At 36.6% G+C, this 19,094-nt stretch overlaps 2 protein-coding genes across 2 annotated transcripts; one reads left to right on the top strand and one right to left on the bottom strand.

Annotated features, from left to right (window-relative positions):
- Positions 1-1,051: 1,051 nt before the first annotated feature.
- LOC110452457 lies at positions 1,052-7,915 on the bottom strand. Its single transcript, XM_021501014.1, has 4 exons — positions 7,790-7,915; positions 4,486-4,585; positions 3,671-3,897; positions 1,052-2,309 (listed from the first exon to the last, which is right to left on the bottom strand). Exons 1-4 carry the CDS (start codon positions 7,839-7,841, stop codon positions 2,284-2,286), a joined length of 405 nt encoding a protein of 134 aa, XP_021356689.1. The 5' UTR covers positions 7,842-7,915; the 3' UTR covers positions 1,052-2,283.
- A 3,869-nt stretch (positions 7,916-11,784) lies between these two features.
- On the top strand, positions 11,785-18,796 carry LOC110452459 (alpha-amylase-like). Its single transcript, XM_021501015.1, has 7 exons — positions 11,785-11,919; positions 13,407-13,537; positions 14,755-14,900; positions 15,095-16,209; positions 16,953-17,183; positions 17,389-17,620; positions 18,535-18,796. The coding sequence occupies exons 1-7, from the start codon at positions 11,871-11,873 to the stop codon at positions 18,767-18,769; spliced, it is 2,139 nt and encodes a 712-aa protein (XP_021356690.1). The 5' UTR covers positions 11,785-11,870; the 3' UTR covers positions 18,770-18,796.
- Positions 18,797-19,094: the final 298 nt, after the last annotated feature.

Consider the following 19,094-nt stretch of genomic DNA (forward strand, 5'->3'; position numbering starts at 1 on the left):
CCGATCTCATACTCGAGATTGGATTCTGTGCTCAAACCAACTTTCTTGTAAGTCATGTGACACAGTCAAACTCACTTGTTAACATTTTAGTTGGTATTCGGCTAAAATTCACTGACAAAATGTTAGTTTTCATTTATTTATTAATTATCGAAACAAGAATCTGGGTTTGAGCAAACAATCTGATTTAAGTATGAAATAGTTTCATGAATACGGGCCCTGGTTACTTTTCTTTAACAACTGGTACTACCTCGAGATGATAATCAGATAATCAGCGTTGTGCTGCTATATTGCTGTACACAAAACGTATAATTATATACTCGTTCATTATTTGATCAAATTTTGTTTGATATAGTCGGAAGATATATGTCACAAACACATGGAAGTCCACTAGGTAATGTAGGGTATTATATTGCACTATACAAAGTTTGGGAACTGAGTGTATTTTGGTATTATTAACAGCATCATACTGACGACTCAAGATTAACTGTACTTATTCAAAGTAAATGTTTTTCACATTTATACAGTGTCAACAAACAAACCATTCAATGTCGATACAAATAAACATTGTATTTCATCGAGGTAAACTACATCTGTACTGTATGTAGGAGCTTGTTTTTTTGTTTTTCCAAACAGAATAAATATCGAATCACTGTGTAACATGTACAGGAGCATGTACACTTATTATGTACAGTAAGCATATTGGCATTAGTTATATCACGTTTCAAGTTTTGAATGAATATGCCGGGTGGAATGCTACGCTGGGTTCCATCGGCGTGGCATTTCGGTGAGGTGGCACTTTAAAGTCAAAATTAGATCCGAGCTATCGCAAGGAGGCAAATTCTCCAACATACTCTGCCTTCAGCACATATACACAGTTGCATACATACACAAAACACATGCAGACATTCCTTAAATGACCTTAGCTGTTGATAGTACGTTCAACCCTGCATAACCAAACCTTGACAAGGGACATAAGAACATGTACATGTAAAATCAATATTTAGAAAGCTGTCAAAATCATATACGTATGAATTAAAAACAAAAACATAAGATACATACATAAACATTTAATAAATTGTTATACGAACAATGTACGCAGTCATGCTACATTTTAGAAATAACAAATATTAAACGGACGGATTGTTTGGATATCACACACATAAGTTAACTAGACAAAATGTCACATGGTTATATTCACCTGGTATTGGCAGGAATTACATGAAAACATAAAATTTTATATCTTAGTGAAGACATAGAAATAATAGAAATAAAGGAGTTATTGATGACAAGCAAAGTCGGCAGTTATAAAAGCTAATTGAGAACGTAAAGAGACAATAGTAACCTGCAAAATGGAAAAAAATCGTTTATAGAAATTAAAACTTTTATTTCTTATTAATTTATCTATTTGTGCATTTCCGATAGCCGTCCTTTATTATACATATTTGTGTTAACGTTATAATAAACTGCACCTGTTTACAACTTATCTAAAACCTAAGTTAGTCAATATTAAATATGTAATCCAGTGAAAATCGTTAAATTTTGGACAGATGGGAGCTTACTCTAACGAACTAGGTATTTTCTAGAAACAGATTATAATGTGGCCATTATATTTCATACGTCAGCTAAATTTGGAATCTATTACTCTGCATGTGTTTAGATTCATTAGATACCGACCTGAAGTATTGTATTAAAATACAAAGGTAAATTGTGTTTACCATAAATCATTGATAACAAATGAATCAAAACTAAAATTTCTCAGATTCTCCTGAATCAAGAACGAGCATTCTTGTTTTGTTGGATATATGGCTAACACAAGTATTAACACTTTATTTTTCTCAATAGCAGAATTCATGGTTCTAAGGTCAACACTATGAGATTCTGATACAAGGATTACATGCGAGTATACCGTTGTTTTGGTTCCAAATTTCCAGAGGGGTCTCCAATTGGGGGAAAATTGAGGAAAATGGTGAAAATTCATGATTTTTAAAGAATATTCTCAGGATGGGGGATTTTCTGGAGCCCAAAAAATCCATCTGGGCTTACCAAAGATGGTTTTCGTTGTTTGACAACTTGTTTATACGGTTTGTTGACAAATTATGGTAAGTAAAGAAAACCTTAATCCAGGAACTACCATTCAGAAAACCTCTGGACTTTAACAGCCACTTACTAAATCCTACTGTAACGTGCCAAGCCACGAAGTGTCTGGATTAATGAGTCTTATTACAAGTCCCGCAAAAACTGATGACTTTCAATAATTCCATCCATTTCCTAGAAATATCAACCTTATCCGTCCATGTCTTTGAACAGTGCTGTAAAAAATATTATGAAAAAGAGAAATATATCAACATGGTTTGATGACTCGCTAGATGTCTTAATATTTGTATATGAAAGTATTTTTTTTCAGTTTTGAAAAACACGTTTTTTGACAGGAATAATGTCAGAATTATGTCTGTATCAGAATGGAAAATTGTCTGACTTGTAGAATAAGTCGCTTCACTTCCCTTTGACCGTTGGTTCATCTTGTACATATAATCTTTAACTTTTGTAAAACTCTGGATATATTCCACACTACATTGACTCACTTGGGTCAATTGACAGGTTTTCGTTCAGGTTTTCATTAATGGTGTAGCTACACTGTATGGGCTGGTGACAATTTTGTGGTCAGTCTTATATTTATAATGTGACACTTGTGTTTGTTGACAGGTTGACAAAGTTCAATTTAAGATTTTATTTGGTTTAATTTTTTTTTGACAATACATTGAAATACAAATGGTACATTTTATAGAACAGAAAAGGAAATGACACTTATGTAAAGGAGGGGTGCCAATTTGGGCCTTCTGGTGGCTATCACCGATCAGTTTATTTTTTTGTGTATACATACCTTGGGGTTATGAGGTTTGGTTAAGATATTCATTAATACAATTTTGTAAGATTATTGTATGGTTCTAATATGCATTTAGGCACACACAAAAAGAAAGAATTGTTGACATAATTGAGCCAATATATAACAAGGTCACAGTGGCCTACATGTCAACTATGTGTTACTTTTTTCTACCATTTTTAATATTTGCAGCTTTAGTGTTACGCAATACACCAAAATGATGAAGAAACTTTATAAAAAATAGCATGTAGATTTGTAAAAAAAACCCGTCCATTTGTGATGTTGGTCCCCCAATCTACCCCCCTCATATCTTGGAATGGTCTCCAAGCTGACCTTAAGTTCATGTCATATAATGATGGCATAGCCCCAAGGTATGTATACACACAATAAAAAGAAGTTATCGGTGATTGCCACCAGAAGGCACAAATTGGCACCCCTCCTTTGTTACCTGTTCATAATCGACACTTTTATCATCACTAGCTACAGGAATGAAGTAATATGAACAACAGAACAAATACGGTAAATGGGGAGAGGGTAATGGATTGGTATGCCATGGAAACCAGGAATGAATAATATATCAATATACATGTGATCATCACATCTTTATGTCATATTGCTATATTGGCATGATTATGTTATAGTCGATGAAATTTTCAGCAGATTTTAGTTAGTCGGGTAGCCGGGTTAGGGATCAATCATACTTGCAATGATCGGGTAGTATGGATTTATTTACGAGTTCGATTTCATGTTTATTATTATCGGGTAGCTTGGATTTTGGTTTATACTTACAAGCATCGGGTAGTGTGGGTTTGTTTACAGGTCTGGGCCGTCCATCGTAGTCGTCGTCGCCGTCTTTCCCTGTAAAGTCTTCTGTATAGTACTGTGTCTGTGCCACGATATATTGGCTCATTGTATCCAAACGGTTCCGTCTATGTTGTAGGTAGCAAATAAAGGCCGACGCCAATATCACCATGACAACAAATGTTCCAAAAACTGACCCAACCACAATGGCCGTGCTGGGGATGAAAAGAAGTCCACGTTTTCCCTCAAAAATTATTAGGAAAATGCATTTTAGCAGCACTATAACAGGGCTATGGAAGTTGACAACCATTTTCTTACCTGGTGGGTCTTTAGAAGACTGCCGTATGAACTATTACTATAATGTAAAGATTGTCATTTCAATGCTACAGTATTATCTTAGCTGGGATAAAAACCTTTTATTTGAATGACTGTTTTGTTATCATAGCTGTCATAAGACAAATAGATCTCGAATATATAAATGAACATATTTTCAAACACAAAAGGATTTAACAGCTAAAGTAATATTTCTGTTCGTGTTCAAATCTGGATATCCCTATTGATTACTGACCTTAACAAAAGTGTTAAAATGAAGATGCATACACCTTGTTTTTTGGATCGTCTTTTTATCAAATTTCTATAAATAATCTGTAAAATATTGAAGTGTGCTTACTCTTGTTGAGAATAACTAATATGAAGAAGCTTCTATCTATGTTAGCAAATATATATCTGGCTTTGCAGTTTTAGCCGTCTTATCTTTGATTGACATTTTTTTTTTAAATGATTTTAAATCTAATAATACTTACGTATTTGGACAACAGTGAGTAGAACCATATGTACTACAACATCCTGAGTCACAGTAAATTTTACCACTACATATGGTGCAGTACTCCCCGGTCAATACCTCTGTATAAAACAATCACAAAAGAATGTTACGTTCGTCAATAATATCGATATATTTTGGCAAAAATGTGAACCAAACATCAAATCGAGTATAAAAGCAAATTTAAATGTTAAAATCCAATCTGTTGCTGTAATAAATCCATTTAAACTGAGACAAATGTATTACTTGTTTTTCTTTTTTCAATAGGATATACATGTGAAGACTTCAGACACTTAGGTAATATACTCTACTTTACATGTAAGAATATTAGACTATCGACCTAGCAGGAGTTATGCTATTTACATAATAAGCGTAATAAGAAACCAATCTGCATGAGTATGCTAGATCATCGCTGTCCGGCGGCTAACATGCTTTCATCCCTCATGTAAAACGGTCGTCTGATATATTATTTGTTTTTCCAACATCTACACACACTTCCGGCTTTTCTGGACAACTATACATTAAACCTGTCTTCCGTCGCACCCTCTATACAGTTTATATAACTAAGTAAACATGGTTGCTTGATTTTAACTGACATTGAATTCATGTGAGTGGCTCATTCATTTTTACCTAAACAAAACAAAGTAGCGATACTAATTAATTACATGATAATAAAATTGACGATCGTTAAAAATAATCTTTTATATACTATAATAATGATTGTTATTTGAATATGGATTAACTCGGATCTTATACAAGGGTGTATTTTTGGGTCATTGTTGTTTGATTTATATGTAAATGACTTACCTATATATCTTTTAACATTTGATCGACTTTGGTCGATTTCCTTGACCAAAACGAAAGTTCTTTTGGAGACAAAGTAAATAGAATTACCTCAAACAGTTCATGTTGAGCTTTCTCATGACTAACCCAATTCATCAATTACACATCCATATCACAATGACCTGATATGTTGTCCCCTGCTTATCATACTCATTGCAGGGTTAGTCAGTAGTACTGTATGCATTATATTTATACTACTTTTATGTGCAAAGGGAGACAACTTTTAAATTATTTAGGAACAATATTCAACATTTTCAATATTTACATTTTCAAAATAGAACGGATTGGTGTTTAAGCAACAACATGTAACTTAAGTCATACATAAGTTTGCTACAATTGTCAATCAATATATTCTTGAAAAACAAGGTAAAAACATTGTATGCATTACCATGGGAGATACCAGCACATCATCAACAAATTACTACAAAGATGTATACCTTAAAACAAACTGGGTTAAGCTGATGAAAAGTGTTTTCTAAATCTGCACTGCTGTCGCAATCTAACGAAGATTTATTTTTTTAAATATGCCATCTGATCCTATAATGTTATACAACAGCTGATCCATTGTCTAAATCTATCGTTCTCACAAACTGCAAAATCAGGTAAAAAGAATTATTTAAATAACGCAACATAACACTTAGGGGTACTCTTAAGTGACACAATGATAAAAGAGGTAATTGTCATAACTATATAGCTCGTCCCTGAATGCATTAAAACCCGAATCATTGCACCGTTGCACATGATTAAAAACTCAGCTGTTAAATCTTAGCTTGTCCAGACCGAATTCCGATTTTTTTTAAAGGGCCTCTAACGTAGTACAGTGTAGGTCAGAAGAGTAGAATAATACTCCACCAAGTTTACGACAATCTCCAATACTCTTATCGTTCGAGATGAAGTAAACCATCGTATGCTATGGAAAAAAAAGCCCAACACATTTGTCCTTGATCTGATCTGTTTCGTAAATCAACTGTGCTGGTTATTCGAGCCGAAATAACAATATTAAGATAGCAAGTCTTTACTGCTCACATACATGTAGTTCTCATCTTAATGTTATCTTTCGTTTGTATCAACTTCTCAGTGATTTAATTGTTAACATTTCACTCGTTTATGTAAAGAAGTAGTCACCGATTACATGTCTAATGACTGTATTTTACTCTTAAATGACACAACTATTGCTGTGAGAGGTGTTTTGTAGTTGAGGGCACTGGAAGTATTTAGTACGTAATATGTCATCTTCTTGGATTATAAATTTACAATTATCGTCATTAGCAATAAGTTACCTTTTTTGGCCAATACTTTATTACCAGGTTCTCGCTCTAAAATTACGTAACACATGTGAATATTGACAGACAATGTCGAATATTAGAAGTATTACGTTCCTTTTCTTGATACATGTATTAAAGAAAATCATTCGAGCAAGATTTATAATACCAGTTCGAAATTAATTTTGGGACGCTGTTCATGAACGTATTGTGTACAATTGATTCTTTTGTCGTAATATTATTCAACCCTTGTTGTCTAATATTGGTAATTCAGTACGATGTTGACCTATTTAATTGTATGCCCTAAGATCATTTTCCTACTGAAAATGTGTTTGCACCCATCATTCAGAACTGTTGTCTATCTTCATAAAAGCTGTTGTGTTTTCATTATATATGGATACTTGACATACAGACATTGCTTACGACTTGTTGATAAGACGACCGTCAAATCACACAATATTTCCCATTTTTGTCATTTATTGACCAAAGAGTTGATATTGAAAGTTTAACAAGCTATACATTCAGAAAGATAAGAAGACGGAATTGTTAATGTAGATACATCCACCTTGTAGTATACGAAGTACGTAACAAATGACAGGAAATATATGCGTATGCATGGTAATGTACGCTAAAAATGGTAATAGTCCTGTTCAAGTCCGAGGTTTTAGGGGGAAGGGACCAATCAATTATAGTACTGGTGAATGAGATATGATTACACATGTGTATTTAAGCCATCAACATTAAACTCAGCCAAAACGCATTGACTGCAATTGACTAAATCGTTATCACCCTTTCTACAGCAACCAACAACAAAACGCAAAGCATGATCCTGCATGAATAGGATCCGAGAACTTCCGAAAGATATTGCTTAATTAAATACACAATATACACAGTATTCAGTAACTGAGGTCTATATAAATAAACCCGTCTCTACATCTTCCTACAACTGCCATCTCCACGTAGATCAGACATAAAGACAGACTCCAAAAAATAGTGTTCGAATAAACTAATAATAGACATTTGAATTGACACAATGTCAAACCTGCATAGTTATACAAATATATACATAAATAAAATAATGTAACTGCCTAGGAAATATCTCTTGTTAGTACTGCCCATATTAAAACTATGTAAAACAATTAGGACTGTAATGTAGATACTAATATAAACTTCTATGTTTACCTGAGAATTGAGTGATAAGGACTGTGAAGGTGAGTAAATACTGGTAAACCATATCGTACTTCCTCGTCGTGCCTTGGTGATAATAAACTTCCTTGTCTGGCAGAACTGTACAAAAATAGACTCGAACAAAGCGACCAGTTAACAGTCAATACCGGTACAGGTAGGACTCGACAGACCCTAACAGTTAAAGGTATGCTGTTAGATACAACCCATACAGTGGTTACGTGACGACACGAGTAGTCGTTAACTCTTTTGTTCATAATCTGTGGCGGGTGTCAGAATTCCTTGTCTTTTGAAACTATAGCATTATATTTCAAACGCAAAACAAAAGTAATGTTTATTTTTTAAACGTAGTGTCTGCCATTCTTCCAAGGGAGTTACAATGTTTGTATGTATCATTTAATGTCAATACTTTTTAAACTACTGTGTGCAGACATCGAGCTTAAACTCGGAACTGCTAGTGATACTTATCTAAGTAGGGTATGTTTACATTAACCCAGATCAATAAGATGATAATTGTAAATACATTGCAATGACTTTTCACACCTTTTTTTCATGTGTTTTATCATAACAATAGTAACACACGCGGAAAAAATATATTGAAATGTTTGTTCAACAAGACTACTTAAAAATGTGATGGTCGCCTTGATTTTAGCCTCATGATTAACGTCACATTTAAAGACACCAATTCACCTCCGACTCGAATATAACTTGGATTTATTGAATTTGTGTTATGAAATAAATGACGAGCGACGATAACTACGACTGGTGACTAAACAAGAATAGGCGATCGATACCATACCAGTCACCAGTTAATGCTGACCCCAATAAACCCGGTTTCAAAGTTTTGATTCATCTGATTTGTATACATAAATTGTCTTCCAAATTTCTATTTTATTATACTATCTCGAACAGTTTTCTGAAAATAACCGAAAAATAAGCTAGTGAAGAAAAAATGAAAGATGAATTTCCAGAACAATAAAATAAGTCAGATACAATTTTTTGTAGCATATTGTGTTGAACAATATTCATCTACATGCTCTTTGTAAATAACTTTGTGACTAGACAAGCAAACTAAAATTAACTGTATTTTTTATTTATTTGTTTAGTTATTTTTTAGAACTTGTATATTTTTTCCAAAATGCAAATATGTCACATACATAATATATAATGTTTAATCAATGAAAGAAAATCTTTAAAAAAGGAAAATGAAAAACAAGTGAAAATGAATTCAAAAGGGGAATATCAGGACAAAATGTGAAGATGCTATAGATCTTCACTCTTTATAATGCCGACTACCAGTCTTCTGTCTCTGCTTCCAGAAATCAAACATAAAGTTTATCCCTCGGTACATCTTCCTCCTGCTTGGCGTTTTGAAAGCCTGAGGAAGAACATAAAAGGAAGATTATTAAATCGTTTGGTAAATCAGCATCGTCGATATCGTGTAGGTTGATGAGCCACAGTTTCTCCATTTGATGCTGTGGAGGGGGGATGGCACGGATGCTCGACAGATCAGCATTCAGATATATTCAGTTTTAATGGAGGCTGTTTGGAGTCCTGTCATCTGTGTTTTACGCTGCGTATAACGGACTTAGCATAAATGTACAGCTCAGAGCGGTACCGTAGTAAAACAATGACGGTGGATGGTACATGAAGACGCTGCTGACAGTTATTGCCGTCTTCAGTAAGGTGAGGAAATGGATGGTGTCTCTCTTCTTGTTCTTTTCTGATAGGAGCGCTTATACTTCAGGGATCACGGTACAAAATATATGTAAATGTAAATCTGATGATAGAATGCGAGACAAATGTAGAAAGTTCCATCACAATCGGTAGTGTAAGTTCAAGTGAGGATACCCAATTTTGCTAGCTTGGGTTGCACACCAGTTTACGGTCATCGTCCTACTTTCTGATAAAAAAAACTTATCAGAAAGGTGGACGATTTGGTTTAGTATAGTTTAACGTCCCATCAACAGATATGGTCATTTAAGGACGGTCTCTACTGTGTTTGCGTTTTGAGAGGCTGCGATATGTTTGTGTTTGTCTTCTTGTGATAGCGCGGAACTGATGCCGAGTTTATAGTGCTACCTCACTGAAACATACTGCCGAAGACACCCAGCAGGACTGTACCCGGTCACATTATACTTACAACGGGCGAACCAGTCGTCCCAATCCTAAATTGCTGAGCGTTAAACATGAGTAGAAACTACCATTTTTACAGACTCTGGTATGTCTTGGCCAGGGGACAGAACCCAAAGCCTTCCTCACATGGGCGAATGCTCAACTATAGGCATAATTAAGGGGGGCATTGTCAAGGGAGACATAAGGAAGAAGAAAGTTATTAAGAAAGAAGAGAAACGATAAGATCCCACATGTAGTCGCCTCTTGCGATCATTCAATGGGGGCAGCAGGTACAATTCTTACGCCCTGCCTGCAGGGACTCCTTTCAGATAAACACTTATTCAAAAGTTGACATAGGTAGCCTAGCATTAAAAAGCTTTCAGTCTTTTTTCTTCATCACGGATTATAAATATGAGATCTTAGGCAAATAAAAACGAAAGACTAATGACTGAATAGTTACCTTGATTTAACATGTCAATTACTAATTAGTAATAATTGATTTCATGGGTTTTTCGCGGGGACTATTTAACATACTAATAAGTATGTTGTGAATTCATGAGTACACATTGCTCTGGGTAAGTTATCGTTTGGTAGGTCATAAACTAAAAAGTCACAACGTCAGTAAAATTATATTAAATTAAATATTACCTGAGTATCGGTCAATCAATAACAGTCAGGAAATAAAATTTAAAATAGGACAAAAGAAAGTCTACGGACTGATTCACAAGGCCTATAAATACATGTACTTGTGCTTGAATTCTGACACCTGTTGGAACGTTGACGATTCTAATGAAACAGACAAAGATAAACGCAATAAATCTCAGGCACACACGCAGGAATATACACATAGGGAGGTATTTGCCAGGTTGCATAGGACTAGTAGTTAGCGCCTGATAAGGCAGCTGATTTAAACATTTTTTATTTGTCATTCAACAAAAAGGATTAGGCACAAGTTATCTCAACTTAGAAACGCCCTCTCCAATACATTTCATTATATTGATTACATGACAACAACAACAAATATATTTATAATATATATGAACAAAGAACAAAGGAAGGGAAAAGGGAAGAAAAGAAATTTAGAAGAATAAGAAAGAGAGATGATAGGATAATACTACTGACCTTAAAATCTGTTACTATTTTTAATGTAGGTTTGGACTATATGGAAGATATTTTCATTGTCTTCATCTGACAAATTTGGAGAACCGTACATAATAACATTTAGAGAAATATTACAATAACGTGAGATATCATCAATCAAAATTTGTCTTTGTCTGATATACAGCATACAATCAAAAAAGTAATGGACTGCATTTTCACACTCATTTCCACATGCACACATTGGATCACCTACAATATTAACTCTATACAAATCATAATTTAAACTACTACATGAATGACGCAATCGTGTATGTAAAATATTTAGTTTTCGATTTCCTACATGAAAAAAATAGGCAACAAGTAACCTTGGTTACGCTTAATCGATGATTTAAAAATGTTAACGAATGGCTGCTCTCTGACAGTATTTGGTAAATCGTTCCATAGTCTTATAGAAGAAGGAATAAAGGATTGGAATGAACTAGACAGACGGAAAAAATAAGGCAGCTCCTGCGAATTCCTCAAAATTGTATTGATTAATGTATATGCTAATTGTATTGATTGTATACAATTGTATATCTATGTACTGTAAAGCGCTTTAGAGTGGCTTATGTTAGCTAGATAGGGCGTCAAACTATTATTATATAATCACTAACAAAAACGAGTTGCCCACAGAGAAAAAAAAGGCAATTAAAATTGAGTACAAATGGCTAAGTTCAAACTCCTATTGAATAGACACTGTTCCGGTCAATCCAACAGAAACCTCGTGTCGGCCGGTGTGTAAGAGAAAAGCTTATCAGTAAATTAAGGACGTGTGTACCTTATCTTACCTGAAACGTCCAGACTTAGGTTCCTAGTAACCGTGATGATGTTTGTCCGGACGATCCTTGTCTTCGTGGTCAGCGCCCTCTGTGGTAAGTTATGTCCGAGTGTCTAGACGAACTGACCACAGGTTCTCGATTTCTGTAAATGGCGAGATATTCAAAAATAGTTTAAAACAACAAAATTAACTGTTATATCTTTTAAAAGAATATGCTACGAGGTATTCGTTTTTCTATAAGAGATATTTCCAAACGTGTATCTATATTGTGTAAGAGAGAGAAATGTCTTCACGCCAATTCGGACCAATATTTCTATTCGGAAAAGACATATTTTCTGATTACAGAGTTTCAATATATACATACGTGTACTATGTTCCGTATATATTAAACATACGCAGATTTTACCTGAATTAAGGGCAGGTAAATATAGGTTTCCGGTAGGATTACATATATTCATTCACATACTATTTATACTTATATCTCTGATAAGGCTCGTGTTGCATACACATGTACAATGTTTATACGGCTGATAGCTGCACGTGTGTCACAACTCGGCCCCACCCATATCTATTCTGCACGCGACATATGTGCCTGCGTCGCATTTAATTTGCCAAAAAAGTGACACAATATGTTGGTCAAGGGTTTAACTTAATTCGTTTTCTTTTGATCTAGATATTTTTTAAACTATTCTTTTCTTTTGGCTCAACAGAGCTTCCCTTTAATGAAGACATTTGAACTCGTTTCATCATGGACAATATCATATATCATACATGTATGACCTGTAAACTCATTTGTATATATAAATAGAGTAGGCTTAACAGGAAAATATTCATCGGTATGTTTCTGATAACATTGAGCAATAACTTTATGCAATGTTTTGTAGTGTTTCTAGCTTCTGATTGGTCGAAATTCACGTATGGGCCAATTTCGCTAAATTTGGAAGGTCGGTGTATAACGACACAGAAACCTCAAATATAACTTCTGTTTAGTCATCGAATAAATGGACTGGCTTCTGATTTGACGAAATTAAGATATTGTTCGATTTTGCTCAAATTAGGTTGTAGGGAATCTGACGAGGTTCTGTGTAGCAATTGAACAAGATGGCCGCCATTCAGCGGCTTCTGATCGGTCAAAATTTACATATAGTTTGTTTTTGAACAAATTTGGTATTCATTCATATAATGACACTGCAGATTGTAAATACCGATAATTCGTGAAATTTCAACCGAGAAAGTATTTATCATTTTTTCCTTTAACGAATTCAATTACTACTTCAAATAACTCTCGCATTAAGCAATGTCGCAAAAGTGTCGTATGTGCGATGGGATTAAAGAACAGTTCAACCAAAATTAATAACAGTATTCTGATCAAGTTTGCTACGAAAAGTGACAGTTGATAAACTGAAACAGCAAGACAGTTACTAGTACCTATACAAGGTCTATTAACAATATCTTACATACAGAGACGTCCTTAAATGACAATGTCTGTTAAACAATACTAGACCAAACTTAACCAAACTTACATACCGATCTTCTTTAACGAATCTTAAAACACTGCATAAAACTGTATTTCCATTGCAGTCAAATCTGAATACACTGATCCTCACTGCTCTGGAAAACAGGTAATCGTACACCTGTTTGAGTGGAAATGGACGGACATCGCAGACGAGTGCGAACGGTTCCTGTCAAAGAAAGGCTACTGTGGAGTACAGGTCTGTATACAGCTGATGTCTAGATATTTAACATGCGTTATCACGTGTCCGAGAAGTTCTGATATGTCCACTCGCTTTGCGATCCCAGTTACGACTGCCCCTTTTTGGATACCTTTCTTGTATGTTCCTCGTGTATTTCCGGTCTTAAAGATCTCTTCTAGAGCCTACCTATATGGGATGTAATGGCTGCATCCGATGAGCTACACAAACAAAAAACCAACACAAGAAGATAGGAATAACGTTTATAACTAATGTTTATGATCCCTGTCAAAAAAGCCAGGTACTGGAAAACAGTGCGTTAACGGACTACAGTTTCTCTGCAACAGCGTGGCCTTGGTCGACTCTTTTTTCGGCAGTACAATAAGATGCAACCCTCAAATTGCCGCTTTAAAAAAGTCCCTGCATGTAAGGCGTAATAATTGAACATGCCGCCCCCATTCCATGATCGTGAGAGGCGACTAAATTTGGGATCTTATCTTTTGTCCTCTTTCTAAACAACTTTCTTCTCCCTGATTTATCCCTTGACAATGCCTCACCTTTGGCCTTTAGTTGAACGTTCGCCCCTGTCAAGAAGGCTTTGGGTTCAATGAGTATAATGTGACCGGGTGGGGTGTCCTGCTGGGTGTCTTCGTCAATATGTTTCAGTGAGGTAGCACTATAAAGTCGGCATCAGTTCCGCGCTGTCACAAGGAGACAAATACTAACATATCGCAGCCTCCCAAAACACACACGCATACACTACACGCTTGCATCTTGCACACAGGGGAGGCCGTCCTTAGATAACCATAGCTGTTGATAGGACGTTAAACAATACTAAATCTAACCAAACCGCTCTGAAAACTTGAGTGACGAGACTAAACCACTGAGGGACGTTGACGACCATGCGTTAGGATAGGGTCAATAGTTGGGGAGAAGGATCAAATGACCCCATTTCGATATCCTTGTGTTATCTATTGTATTCAAATATATGAGCTATTTTCGGAACCAGTGTAATTCGCACTAACTGAAGTAGTTTTAGGATGCTATATCTAATAGCTTTCAGCATTTTCCGACCAGATTACCGAGGACTTCATATGGAAAGTTCGTTACGTTTAGGTGCAGTTTCGGGTTATTCAAAGGATCTGTTTATGTTACATTATATTAGGCATCATATAAATGATGGTTTAAAGTCAATGTCATGTCCATAATCTGTCAATTTGTACTCTGGCTCTATTTAGGTGTCTCCAGCTAATGAGTATGCCGTGATAGACCAGCGCCCTTGGTGGGAACGCTACCAACCGGTTAGTTACAAGATTGACACGCGCAGTGGGAACGAGGCTCAGTTCAAGGACATGGTAACTCGCTGTAAAAACGTAGGAGTCAGGTGGGTGGATCTATATGAGTACTTGATATTACATAAAAAAGGTTATGTGCAACTGCATCTATAACGATCTTCGAAATAAATTCAAAATATGTTTTTAATATTGATTATGTTGAAACATAATATTTTCTTTCAAAAGCTATGTCATCAAGGTAACACATATGATTACAACATGGAAAATGTTATATACTGACTAGGATTTATGTCGATGCTGTCGTAAACCACATGGCGGGTCTCGGAAGGACCGGAACCGGAACTGGTGGTTCTCATTTCGACTCGGATAATTTCGACTTCCCTGGCGTACCGTACCGTCGGGAACACTTCAATCCAAGAAGCAAGTGTCCTTCCGGAAGCGGAAATGTCGATAACTACGGCGATCCGAATAACATCAGAAACTGTTTCCTGGTGGGTCTTACAGATCTGAATCAGAACTTAGAATATGTTCGTGACAAAATAGCGGGTTACTTCAATAAACTAATCGCTATAGGGGTGGCAGGCTTCAGGATGGACGCTTCAAAGCACATGTGGCCCGCTGACCTCAAGGCGATCGAGGAGAGAACAAACGAGCTACCGGAAGGCGGGAAACCATTCTTTTATCACGAGGTCATAGACCAGAATGATGGCGCGGTGAAGGTCACAGAGTACGAGCCGTACGGGTACGTCACGGAAATGCGGTATTGCCAGAAAATCGCTTGGGGAATCAATAATTTCGGTCAGCTCAACAATGTTGTCGATTACGGTTGGGGAATGACTGACTCCGCGCATGCGTTTATATTTGTTGATAACCATGACAACCAGAGAGGTCATGGCGGCGGAGGAAATCTCGTCACACACAAACAACCACGAAGCTACAAGCTGGCTCAGGCGTTTACGTTGGCCTATAACTACGGTTTCCCACGCGTCATGAGCAGTTACTTTTTCCAGAGCACGGATCAAGGACCACCTCACAATGGCGATTTCTCTATAAAAGACGTGACCATCGGAAGTGACGGGTCGTGCGGAAATGGCTGGGTATGTGAACATAGATGGCCGGCAATTGCAAATATGGTTGGGTTTCGCAACGCTGTAGCGGGAACAGATCTTAACCACTGGCGAAACGAAGAGGACGAGGTTTCCTTCAGCAGGGGGAATAAAGGCTTCTTTGCCATGGCCAAGCAAGGGCACATGGATGTGACGCTACAGACGGGACTTCCAGCTGGACAGTATTGTGACCTCATCACCGACTGTAAGACCAAGGTCACGGTCGACGGAAGTGGGAACGCCCACATCGTTATCAGTGACAACGAAAATCCAATCCTTGCATTCCTCGTTGGTAAGTCGAAATTAAGATTGTTAATAAAGTGGATTGTTTAACGTTAGTAAACGTTATCATCCCATCATGACGATAAAAAATAGTTCCAAATCAGTTAAATGTGAACACAACAAACAGGTACAATAAGTATTTATCGGAAAATTAGGGAAACAATATATGAAGTAGAAATATATCTCACACATTTGAAAAAAAAAGTGTTTTTCCGGGAAAGCTTTAATTTGGTTACCTTAAAATCGACATACAGAAAATAAGAGACACAATATAATGAAAGATGTCAGAAAAAAATGCAAAATTTACACGAAAAATGGAAAATTTTAAATACACATTAATTAATAAAAAAAAACAACAACATTATAATCGATCAGTTTAAAACTATAAAAAATTAATTTCATGGGTTTCGCCTAAATATGGATGGAATGAAAAATGAAACTGAATAGCTATACATTAATTTAGTAGGAAATCAATTAAAAAATACCGTTTTCAAATAATTCGATAATTTACATAAACAAGAAAACAATCGAAAAAAATGAGATTGAGTAATTTTGAACCCAAACATCGAAGGATATATGTTGATAATATTGAGCATATCTTTCAACATGCATGCATATTTCCGACGTGTAAGGGAATGTTCTAGAATCTATTATATCAGTGCTTCTCGTGAAGCAGTTTTGTGTCTAATTTCCTTCTCACTCTCCAAAACGTCAATCATATTTTCATTTCATTTTTGACAATTCGCTTTTAAGGTGGTCCTTCTGGACCTACAAACACGCACGGATCATCCGGTGGCACATCTGGTGGTACGTCAGGTGGCACATCCGGTGTCACATCCGGTCCTGTTGTAACTTCCGGTCCTGTTGTAACTTCCGGTCCTGCTCCTACTGGATGGGCGAGGACTGTGATCATGATACAAGCCCAGACCAGAGCTGGACAGGACGTTTTTATTCGAGGAGGAATCGACCATGGCCATCGAAATGGTACCGAACCCAATTATCATTTGAACCATTCATGCCCCCCCCCCCCCCCCCCCCCCCCCCNTGTATGCATATATCTGAGCACTTTTAAAAATGATTTACCCTTGACTTTAAGATCACTACAATAAACCCTTCATAGCTATAAAAAGAATCGATATATCAAGATAACAGCAAAGTAGCTAAACCACACACATATCCGTTGTTGTAGGTTGTACAAACCAGGCGTCCTCTAGCGCATGTGCTATTCCAATCAAAAGTCACGAAATCGGTACGGGCAGCCATTATGCCGGATATGACGCATGGCGACAAGGCGATGACTTCCTGGACTGGTATGGGCCAGAACCGGGTCAAGGGTCATTTCACGGAGCACCAGCCAAGGGCACGCCTGCCGTGTGGACAACCAACCAGCCTGGTGGCCATGGCTACACACCCTTGAATACGTATGTATTTCGGACAACATACCCGATGTAGTATGTTAATGTATAGTCCGTGGTAATATGAACTACAGTTCATTTCATCATTGAAGTCATTTCTTCGCCTCGTGGTAAAATTGGACCCCTACCTGTTTTTGTTCTAATCAGTCTCTTTGTACCAATAGTATTTTTCGATTTATTACATTTGCTTTATCTATCTATTTGAAAGAACGAAAATGAGGTCTTGGGATGGGAAATTGGGTCGAGGCAGTGGTGGTTCTCCTTACCTGGCCATGGTCAACCATTTTTTTCTCAACATTTGGGTATATGTTTACACAGGCGTCAGACATATTTATATAATGGTTGTCAGCTAGTAATCACAGGAGCCAGATACATAAATATATTGGTTGTATGATAAGTAAACACATGAACTAGACGCATTGATATACTAGTTGCAGCAATAAGTATGATATTTTCTGTTTCTACGATCTTGTCCCTATCCCTACATAAACACTGGATACCTGTATGTATAATGGTATAATTGGTGGTTAGGTAGACTACACAATGGTACTTGTTAATCCTTGTTAATCGTACTGTGATCAAAGGATTAACGCACCACTATCGTTAAACGTGAAGTGATAGAAATGAGTCTGTCCCTAACACAAGTGATTTAAAAAAAATAATCTATTATCTAAAACATAATCATTCATTAGAATTCCCCTGAGTTGCAGAAATAATACAGTAAATATCAATGATTCCTGACTTAAATGAAACGTTTATTGAGTGGTCGTATAAGACTGAACATCGGTTAATCAGAATTACAGAAAGAGTTTGTCTTTCATCAAAACATCGAATATAACAGGATGTCCTTAAATCCAGGTGTCGGTATTGGCAGGTTCACTGTTCCATCACGTGATGTCCACTCTCTTCACTTATTGTAGGTATGGCGAGCACTATTGGTTGGTAGATGTAGACATGGACTGCTCCAAGACGGAGAACGGCTGGTTCGAAATCAAGGCTCTCATCAACGACAACTGGGAGCACGACATGCCCGTGACCGGATGTGGAACTGAGACGGCCCCTTACGCCTCCAATAATCATTGGGTAAAATGTGGTTCCAAAAACGTTCTACACTTCAACAGCGGCAGTTGTGAAATATCTCCTATCAGTAATTAATGAATCATTAAAATGTTCCAGACTTAACGCGTTTCGTTTTTCAACCACAACCAATGTTCGAAGTGTTTATAAAATGGAGTGGGGATGGGATTATTGAAATCATGTAGGTCACGTGAAATTTCCCCTGGAATATGTCATAGCAAAATTGAAGGCTCAGTGTGCGCCACCTTGTGGAGGAGAAAAGAAGAATAGTTCGACCCTTTCATGTACATCAAAAGAATCTAGCGGTCGCGTAACGGTAAAAAATGACTGACTTTGGAGTCGGGTGTCGTTCCTCTGTAATCCTCAAAGAACAAGTATCAGCCTAGCGATTGGTATTCCGTCT

This window comes from Mizuhopecten yessoensis, unplaced genomic scaffold (assembly GCF_002113885.1).
Source record: "Mizuhopecten yessoensis strain PY_sf001 unplaced genomic scaffold, ASM211388v2 scaffold6683, whole genome shotgun sequence".
NCBI classification, from domain to species: Eukaryota; Metazoa; Mollusca; class Bivalvia; order Pectinida; family Pectinidae; genus Mizuhopecten; species Mizuhopecten yessoensis.